This window comes from Quercus lobata, chromosome 9 (genome assembly GCF_001633185.2).
Source record: "Quercus lobata isolate SW786 chromosome 9, ValleyOak3.0 Primary Assembly, whole genome shotgun sequence".
NCBI classification, from domain to species: domain Eukaryota; kingdom Viridiplantae; phylum Streptophyta; class Magnoliopsida; order Fagales; family Fagaceae; genus Quercus; species Quercus lobata.
The window spans coordinates 20,914,137-20,925,131 of NC_044912.1; the positions used below are offsets into that span (position 1 = coordinate 20,914,137).

Sequence of the window (10,995 nt, forward strand, 5' to 3'; positions counted from 1 at the left end):
CAATGAACAGTAGCCGCAAACTTTGACTTTTCAAATTTTTTTGGACCAATCACAGCACATCGTGTACTGTTCACGGACCCACAAATTTCACTTTTCAGCAACTTTTTCATTAAAAATGGGTCCCACGATACTATTCACACATTTAAAAATTATTTCGCTACAGTGTTTTTCAGTTTTCAGTTTCAGTTTTCAGTTTTCAGCTGTATCCAAACGGACCCTAAAGACTTCATATGCTTTTGTAATTTGTGTGGTGCCAACAATTAAAAACAGAAAAAGAAATGTCCCTTATCTTTCCTTTATTACAGTGCTTATACAAGTTAAGAAATAAGGGGGAAATTTTCATGTTCCCATCGTCTCAAATGTATCTTTATTACTTATTAAAAAAAAAGTATCTTTATTAAGCAACATGCATCTTGCTATCACTAGTATGATCAATCAAAACTTGATAAGAACCTTCACACAATCAGGCTGCTTCAATTTCTCAAATGCTTTATCTATATCTTTCACTGAAACTTCATGAGTCAAAAGTTCATCAAGTTGGATTTCCTGTGAAAAAAGAGTAAATCAGCGTTTCAAAGTTCCCAAAATTCGACATGATTAGTAATTTTTATTATTATAAAATAATTTTTACACAATATAATTGGAAATTTTTAAGTTTTCCATCTGAATATGAAAGCATAATCAGTGTTATCCCTATCCAAGGGGAGGGAAAAAAAAAAACAAACATGTGAAAGGAAATAAAAAGTAGTAGAACACACTAAGGTATAGATATTACTAATTAATTTTATTAATAAAAAGTAGTAGAACACACTAAGGTATAGATATTACTACTTAATTTTACTACGAAAGATATACAAACTAATATGATCATTATTTTTGCTGAATAAATTAATATGACAATTAATGGTGGGTTTTAATTAGCTCATTTAATAAAATATTTTTATTAATTGAATCATCCCACACTCTTGGTGTGATGGTCACTTCATGGGAAATTATTGTGTACTCCCAAAGTACCATAAATGCATACTCCCTCCTCTTACATAAATAGTGGGTCCCATCATGAACTTAATTAGTGAAACCCACTATTCATGTGAGAGGAGGGAATACGCATTTATGGTACTTCAGAAGTACCTAATAATTTTCCTCACTCTACAAGTATAAGTGTTTGTGAGGTGTGAGGGGTAAAGGCAAAGATTCAAGTTTCCGGAAGGAAATTTCATATACATATAGATTTAGATTAGGCTAGAGTGAAAATTCTATCTTGTATCAAAAAATAATAATTGAATTGTTCAAAAAATCAATTTTCATCTGTGAACATGAAGCAGCCACATTTTTTTAGTAAGCAAACTGTGAACAAATTGAACATTGTAATTAAAATTCACCTTATTTTTGCATTTGTCTATTATAATAGGAAGGTCAGTTCTGGATTTGAGCCCTCCAAAAACGCAACCCTTCAAAGTTCCACCAAACAAGAGGGAAAGGAAATTGACCTGGACAGTACGATCAATTCCTGCCCCAATTACAATTGTTTGTCCTTTTCCCTGACCATCATGCACAACCGAAAAATGTATTAAAAAAATAAAATAAAATAAATAATCCGCAATTAATGTATATATAGGTGTAATGTGTGTGTTTTTTTAATGAAAAAATATATATAAGAGGTGTTAAGTTATGAGGAGCCGTGTTTGTGTTTGATCTAGATTATAATCCAACCATATATAAAAGTGTTACCATTTTTAATAGAATATTTTCAAGATTTAGTCTATGAAGCATATGCTTGGGATATAAGTACCCTTTTTGACTCCCTTTTTTAGTCTATTGTGAGTATGCTATGTGTAATATAAATATTATTGTTTCATATTAGGGTTGAAGTGTTGTTTGAGTGAAAAATTGTACTATCATATTTTGTACTTTTTTCTGAAATTAGTAAAATAACTGCAATTCTGTGTACATAAGGAATGGCCATATTGGTTAGGTGTTGTGTGTGTTGCAACACTTAACATTGTTATATGAAAATATATAAAAAAAAAAACATGCATGTTGAATTTAGAGACGTACCATTTTTGTGGCTTGGAGGGCTTCATTGATCAAGGGAGGAACCCCAGTGCACTCAAAGCAATAATCCACACCCAATCCACCTGTTAACTCTTTGATTAGCTCGAAAATAGATTTATCATAATCATTAGGGTTTATAAAATCAGTCATTCCAAAAACTGTTCCCTTTGTTTTTTTCTTCTCATTTATGTCAATGCCAATTATCTTTGCTGCTCCTTGCACTCTCGCCCCTTGTATGGCCTGCAATTTACAAGGACATAATTTCATCCTTGATCCACCTTTGGGACATTAAAAGGAAAATAAAATGAGAGTTTTTTTTTTTTCTCTCTCTCTCTCTCTCTCTCTTTAGTAGGTTATCTGAACTGCATTTAAAAAAAAAAAATTCAACAAGGTATAGCCATAAAAATATTTAAAAAAGAAAAAAGAAAAAAATGGAAGCAGATAGAGATAGAGAATCCAACAAGTTATGCAATCTCATCAAATCGAATCAAGTTATGCAGGTTTATATTAAAAATAAATAAAAGAATCTCATATAAAAGTCTACTCCTCATATATGTTACAAAGTTGGAAATTGAATCTTAAAACTATATATGAGACATATTTTATGTCAGAAAAGCACATGATAAAGCCATATCTCTAGTATTTTGTACTACAATAAATCAGACCATGTTATATGATCGACTCTTTTTTTTTTTTTTCCTCTCTAATTTGAATTATTTGCTTTGAACTTAAGACTAATTATCCGAAATAATCATGTCCCTCTCTGGCCTTTAGGACTTGAGTTATAGAGTAAGCTTATGTCATGCGCCCTTCATGTACCTCTATAGATTTGTCATATATATCACATGTAATACGACAACAAAAAATTTCAGTACACATTTTTCTTTTCTATGACCAATTAGGTTAGGTATTATACATCCTGAAATCTTCAAACATGTGAATGTATATTGATAATGGGTTTTTATCTATCAAATTTTCATTAATTATTAAGATAATTCGATGGACAATTGGACACTGAACGTTTTGTTTTTTTGTGTTGTTATGGGTCCAAATGATTGGATGAAGTGAGAATGAAATGTGAATCATTATTTTTTTCACTTACCATTTGTGGATCCCCTTTAACGTGAAGTTCCTGATCAGTCTTTCCTTTTTAATTAGTGCTTTCACATTCACTTTGATTATTTGAAGTACCAAATTGGAACCCTAGCTGTACCTAATGAGAGTGGATATATATATACACTCCACTTAGACCATTTAATTAGTGGCTGTCTTTATCTATTTAATAATAGTGGCTGAGTGCATTTCAACCTTCTGTGCATATGTCTGTGGTGTTTTGTTTTCATACTTTTGCCATGTTCTAGTGGGGTAGGTATTAAAAACTCAGCCAGACATAATTATTAAAATAGCACACTAACAATTAACAATTATGAAATTAAGACAAATATATAATAAAAAAATGTTAAAAACTATAAATATTATTGTATAAAAATTTCAAACTAATATGTCAGCTGTGGGTTTCAATGTTGAATTATTTACTGTGATTTATGAGTTGTGAGATATGACACACCAATATAACCCTAATATCACTCTAAACTTGTTGAGAAAGAAAACACATACATACCCCTAAGCCAACAGCACCAAGACCAAGAACAGCCACAGTTGATCCGCTCTCAACCTTGGCATCCTTCCATGCAGCCCCAAAACCAGTTGAAAATCCACATGAGAGGAAGCTAGCATGTGGAAGAGATATAGTTGGATCAAGCTTGACAACATAATTAGCGTCAACAACCATGTACTCGGACCATGTTGAGCAAGTAAAAGCGTGGTACAATTTCTGGCCTCTAACAGACATTCTTGAAGTTTCATCAGGCATTAGACCACTTAAAGGTACAGGGTATTTGAGGCATAAGTTGGTCTTTTCTGACATACAATTCTCACATTCATAGCACTCCCCGATATATGTTGGAATCACAAGATCTCCTTCTTTTAGATCTGTTACTTCCTCGCCCACACTCTCTAGCACACTGCATTATAAATGAATTTTTTTCACTTTTCATTTTGCATTCAAAATCTAACACATCACTATGTAAGAGCTTATTATATATATAGTACCATTTATATTAATCTTTTAACATCAATCATATATAAAGTGTTGTTATTGGTCTGAAAGTTCATTAATTGAGAGCTTACCCAACACCTTCGTGTCCTAGAACTCGAGGGAAAAGAGGCTGTAGATCAAAAATTAATAGCAAATCCCTTTAGCCCAAAGAATACAAGTTGAAAGTAAATGATAGGACTGGAACAATTGGGAAGGAAATGAATACTAACAATTGGGAACCCTTTGGTGTATAAGAGGTCTGTGTGACACACACTAGCATATAGGATCTTGACGCGAACTTCAGATGATTTTGGTGGCTCTACTTGTATCTCTTCCACCTTCAACGGTTCCCCATTTCCCCAACATACCGCCGCTTTATATCACACATTCACACCCCATTGTTGAACAAATTAGAGAGAGAGAGAGAGAGAGAGAGATATATATATATATATATATAAGTTTATAAGTACAAAAAATAAATAAATAAATAATAATAATAATTAATAGTATTACATTTTAAATCATATAATACAAGGTGTAACAAATTAAATCTAAAAGTTTTACGCTTTACTTTTTGAAACTTTAGCTTTCAATTTATTACTTTTAGAATTATAAGTTCTAATATATATATATATATATATATTTAAAATATTAAAGTTTAATGTTTACTTTTATTTAATTTGTTAAACCCTTAAAATATAGGATTTAAAATATAAATTTTTTTTAAAAGTTTATAATACACAAATATGCATGCATATTATATATTACACTGAATTCAACAATTATTTATTTATTGAAATGAAATGAAAAGGTACTAAATTAATAAACATCTGAACTAATAAATTAAAAATTAACTGTATTACACAGATTTTCAATATATATATATATTTGAAGAACAAACTTCATATTAACTATCAATTATATATGTAAAATCTACAACAAACATAAAAAGGAACTTATAATAAGAGTATGGTTGGGGGCAGGAGGGGTGGTTTCCCTTGTTGGCTAAATGACTGAAACGTTGGGTACTGCATCTTCTGATATCAGACGTTTTTACTAAGCCATAAATATAAGTAGGAAATGAATCGATGATTATTTTTCTAAAAATGTAATCAGGCATACCTTTGCATGTAATGATTTGTAAGTCCCTCTTTGACATTGCCCAAGCAATCCAAAGTAACCAATACGATTCTGAGTTCAGAGCTCTTTGTGTGTGTGTGTGTGTGTGTGTGTGTGAGAGAGAGAGAGAGAGAGTAGGTGGGTGTTGAGGAGCTGAGTCTTCTTTGTGATTCTTTCTCCTCTTAAGCAATATAATATATACAAACATTTGGGGGAAAACGTGGTTTTGTCCTTATTTTTAAAATGATTTTTAAAAAGATTTCGACAATGTTCTTGTTTTGAAACTATTAAGCATTGTATTCCTGTTTTTGAAACTTGATTTTAACAAAATTGAGTTATATGAAAATTTTTAAGTAAAACTCAACTTTACCAAATGTTGAATGCTAAAGTCGAGTTTCATTTAAATTTTTTAAAAAAAATTTAAGTTGCAAAATATGTATAGATTTCGACATTACTAATATCGAGTTTCACCTGTAATTTAATTTTTTTTTTTAAAAGTGTTTCAATTTATTTATTTATTTTTGTTACACAGATATCTAAATCATATAATATTATTCGGTACATACAGTGTGCAATGAGTAATAATTATATTTTTTTGGGCTAAAACAATGAGTAATAATGTGATTGCGTACAATAGATAAGCAAAAGTCATTATTGAATGTCCCACATATTCAATTATTTCTATTATCTATATAAAAAAAGACAGTTGACGTTCTTTTCTTTGACAAATCGATACAAGCATGGCTTAAACGGCGGCTATTTTATAGGGCTGAAATTATTGTGAGCTAAAAAAAAAGTTGGAGTCCTTTTCGGTCTTTTCCTCTTCAATTCTAGAGGTTCTTACCTTTTTTTTTTTTTGAATAGCTAGAGGTTCTTACTTTAATATTCTGCTACCCACATGTTTGACTGAATTTACTGTATTATTCCTGATTTCACGTGTGAGCTAAAAAAAGGGGGCCCCTTTTAGTCTTTTTGTTGTCAATTGGAGAGGTTTCTTTTTTTTTTTTTTTTTTTTTTGAGAAACCACCCCAAGAATAAGGAGGAGAAATTCATTCAAGGAAAATCATAACAATATACAGCAAATAAGTCCGGAGGAACATCCTCCATCCAAACTTGATAATCAAAACAATTACAAGCCATATGAGCCAAACCATGCACAACTCTATTCCCCTGTCTGCGAGTGTGGCAGAAAGACACCTGTTGAAAGGATTTGGATAGAAGATTAATGTCATTCAGAATGTGACCAAAGCTTGAGGACATAAGTTCTCCCTTATTAATGGCTTTGATGATGATCTCCGAGTCACCTTCAAAGATTACCTTGGAAAAGTTCAGATCCTTTGCCAGGCAGATTGCACTGCGCGCTGCCAACACTTCCACTGTCTCTACAGAAGTAGGCAGGAGAATAGGGTGTGTATAGGCAGCCATAACTAGACCTTGGTCGTTCCGGATAATGGCTCCCAAACCAACAAGTCCATTGGATGAGAAAGTGGCACCGTCAAAGTTAACCTTCATCCAACCCAGAGGAGGAGGAGACCATTTAGCTGGTTTGAATGTGGGAGGAGCACGGTGGGGAGTGGAGGAAGCAAGCTGGAATTCCTGAAGGTTTTCAAGGGTCGTTGAGTTGATTTTCTCAATTGGAAGAACCTTATCACCCACACGGATCTGATTCCTTCGCGTCCAAATTAGCGCTACTGTCATGGCAAATAAATTCGATAGGTTATTATGATCCTGGCTTAGCTGAATGACATCCAGCAGAGAAGAGCAATTCACGGCAAGCTTTGTTAACCATCTAAAATGGACCTGCCACACCGGATACAGATAGGAGCAGGACCAAAGAGCATGGAAAGATGTTTCTTTTTCGTGAAAGCAGTGTGGGCAGGAGTCATCAGTCAGAATTTTCCTTTTCCTGAGGTTCACTCTGGTGGGTAGGGCCTCCGTACCAGCTCTCCATAGGAGAGATTTAACTCTATTTGGAATTTTAAGGTTCCAAATACCTTTCCAAACTTTTTTAGACAGTGACAAGTCAGAGGAAGACGGCTCGTCATTCATTTCACACTCCAGTAGCAATTTATACCCGGATTTGACGGAGTAAAGCCCATTAGAGTTCCTAGGCCAAAATAGCACATCCTCACAGCTATCTAGGCTTAGAGGGATGGCTTTGATCAGAAAGGCTTCATGAGGCAAGAAGGAGGAGTCAATCACATATTCACGCCAGCAGCATTTATCATGGTCAATCAAAACAGAAACTTTAGCATCATAACCAAGAGGGCTATAGGAGGAGATTACCTTTTGAGGCCGAGGGGTTGGAAGCCAAACATCATGGAAAATGTGAATAGAGTCACCATTGCCCACTCTCCATTGTAGGCCTTTTTTAATCACATCCTTGCCCTTCAAGATACTTTTCCAGGCAAAGGAACCGTTACCTTCTTTGGCCTCAAGAATTGGAGAGGTTTCTTGCTCTATATTCTGCTGCCCACATGGTTTTTTTTTTTTTTTTTTTTCCTGAAATTACTAAGATACTCCTAAGTGCATGGGTGCTCTACAAGTCTGTGAGGGTCTTTTTTGGTATTTTTGTCTATCACATCTGTCATGTAATATAAGATTTTACATTGAATCATAGAATTTATTGTGTTTTTAAATTTTGGAAATTTTTTGGATTATTTTTACTAGAGTAGTTTGTATTGTTACTTCATCTTAAATTTTAACTTGCTTAGGTAATCCTCATCTACTTTCCAGACCATCATTCTGTTTAATTTTCCATTTACAACAAGTGAAGGGGGTTTGAACTTTGAATACAAGTTTTGAACGTAATTAAAACAATTTTACTGTGTTATAATGTTTTCTCTCTCTTTTTTTTCTTTTGGATAGGAAAGTTACATTGCTCTTAATATTTTTTTTTATTATTATCAATAGTAGTGTATAAAAAGAGGACACCAAATGGCAATGTGGACATGTTTCTTGTTTGAGCAAAAAGATAAACAAAAAATACCTTGTACATGATTCTCAAAGAAAATAGAAGTAAAAGACAATAACTTGGACTTTTGTTGATATTGTTAAGGGCAACCATGTCGTATATAAAGTTCATTAAGAGTATCAGCATTGGTGGTGTAAAAAATTTAGCAATTTGACATCATAATTCAATATAATAAAATAATATATCTATTACAATAAACAACAACCACCACCACCAACACAATAAAATAATATAATTTTTAATAAGAATTTTTTTTTTTTTTTTTTTTACCATCTTAACTATAGTGCAGAGCCATCTTTGACTGTGCACTATAGCTCAACTGCCAAATTTTTTGGCTTTCTTTCCATATGGGTGGTAGGTAAGCCCATGGACCATTTCTTATTCCCATAGCATTCACATTGGTTTACTGGTGTTTGGAAAGGTGGAATAGATTTCAATTTATAGTGTTCGACCCGTGATGATTACTCTTTATCAAAATAAGATACCAATTAATTTTCGGTGTAAATGGCAAGGTCGATTCTTGCCTTAGACGAGTTATGCGACCTCCTGAGGCCCCAAATTAAGGAAGGCCTCCAAATTTTAATTAATTAGGTTAGTTTTTCTATTTTTTAAATTAATTATGTAAAATAAATAAATAATATAAAGGCTCAAACCTCTTTTTATTTTTTATTTTTTGGCACACAACTACACATTGCTATAAAAAATTATTTTTTTTTCTTAAATCTTTCTTTGTATTTGTTGTTGCTGCTCCCGCGTTGGACTCTCTCCACGGCCATTCAGATTCTCTTTTGGTATATTTGAATTGAGGGGGAGGGAGGGGGAGTAGAGTAGAGTAGAGTTGGCCCAAAATTAGCCTATTTTCAACCAACTCTACTCTACCCCCCTCCACTCCCTCCTCCACTCCCCCTCCCTCCCCTCTCAATCCAAATGGACCCTTCAGGTTTGAGGTTTTTCGGATCTGTTTGCTTGCTACTTGTTTCGGTGTTTGTTTCTTCACTTTCTTCTTTTTGTTTCTATAATGATAAGTGATGTAGTACCAATGCAGTTTCAGCCTTTACTTTATCTGTGGAAGATGGGTAGTGCACCACTTTTATTCATTCCATACGTTCATATCCTAACTTTTTTTTAAATACTAGTATTATGCTTGTGCGATATATGCACGGCTTAATTAAAATTTATATATGTTGAAACTATATTAATAATTTGTGAGTCACACAATAAAAACAAATTAATTAATTTTGCAACATGTATACGTATATATATTGAGTCACTTTGTGCATACATTGTGTGTGGTATATAAATTTTGCATATTAAAACATAAAATTATGATATATAATCAAAATAAATATTTAATTTATTTTAAATTACTTGAAACATTTGGCAATAGAATTTGAGGTGAAATATTAAAATTTGAGATTAAATCACATCATTATGATTACATTTGTGTGTATATATATATATTAACATAAAAATTATTTATTCAAAACAATAGAGTTAATTTAATAAAACAAATAACATATTCTATCATTTTTTCCACTTCTTCCATATAGGAGAGTTGTGTAGCAACCACCTTTTTTTTCTCTCTCACTCTCTATCTCCCTCTATTTTTATGCCTTGCATTTGATTCTGTGACATATTTGTATGCTTATTTAGACTTGCATATTTGCAAGTTCTGTTGTGTCTCCAACTTGCATGTCCAGCATGTGTCTAAAATATTATTTTTCCATTTATACCAATTAGTATTTATATATATTCAAATTTAACCAATAGTAAATATATATAGAATTATTGGCCTAATTTTTGGAAATTCACATGCTTTTTTACATGTCACACCATAGTTTTGGTTCATATTTTTTCAATTTTTTAGGAGACTCATATCCATTCTCAGCATTGATCTTATTAATATAGGTCGTTCAATAAAATGTTATGTCCTACAAAAAACATGTGGTAAATGTTATCATTCTAACACAAATCTCAATATTAACAAAAAAAAAAAAAAAAATTCCTAACCTATTCTTTTTCAATCTTTATAAAGGTCCCAATTAACAAAATGCAATGACTCAATTTTTTTTTCTTTCTCATAAAGGCTGAATTCGGATTCTTCAAGATTGTATTGAAATACAACATATTAAAATAGTCTATTGGTGAACTATTTTAGTTCACAAAATACTAATTTAAATATATATATATATATATATATATTGGACATATAAAAATTGAGAAATATTAGAATTGACATATTTTATAATTGACGCCCATTAAGTAAAGTCTCAAAAATAAAAATTACAAATATTAATTGTAGGGGCACAATTTAGTAACCAAATTCTTACTGTTACAAGTTTTGGTCGAAAAAGCCCAACACAACGAATTCTTGTAGAGTATGTTCTAAAGAACTCGGTTTAAGTAAGTTTAAACGGATTATTGCATGGGTTAAGGGAACACACGAACAAGAACAAATGCTATTGTGTTGAAAGGTCACCCGGAATGATAGAGCTAAAAACTTGATTAATAGATACAGATCAATGCAGTAAGATTCCTCTACAGTATTCTCTCCTTCTTTCTCGTCCTCCCCTCTTGGGGGACTTTTACATATTATATAGACCCTTTCCAATCATCTAGGCTTTACACTTGTTGATCATCCAAACCCCCACTTGAGCTCCTGTTCCATCAGACACCTCTCTCAGTTCTTTGTGAGTTGCGGTAGCCAAGGTAGCACTGTTCAGGGGTCTTCTCCATATTAATGCGGCTA

General features: G+C 32.4%; 1 protein-coding gene across 2 annotated transcripts; it reads right to left on the reverse strand.

Annotated features, from left to right (window-relative positions):
• Positions 1 to 325: 325 nt before the first annotated feature.
• Positions 326 to 5,421, reverse strand: LOC115960599 (8-hydroxygeraniol oxidoreductase-like). 2 transcript variants are annotated; one of them, XM_031079536.1, is made up of 7 exons: positions 5,276 to 5,421; positions 4,384 to 4,526; positions 4,246 to 4,283; positions 3,677 to 4,079; positions 2,059 to 2,295; positions 1,383 to 1,541; positions 327 to 546 (listed from the first exon to the last, which is right to left on the reverse strand). In XM_031079536.1, exons 1-7 carry the CDS (start codon positions 5,310 to 5,312, stop codon positions 436 to 438), a joined length of 1,128 nt encoding a protein of 375 aa, XP_030935396.1. In that variant the 5' UTR covers positions 5,313 to 5,421; the 3' UTR covers positions 327 to 435. The 2 variants fall into 2 exon arrangements, with proteins under 2 accessions (XP_030935397.1, XP_030935396.1); XM_031079537.1 differs by lacking the exons at positions 4,246 to 4,283; positions 4,384 to 4,526 and having other exon boundaries at positions 326 to 546.
• Between the last annotated feature and the right edge of the window lie 5,574 nt (positions 5,422 to 10,995).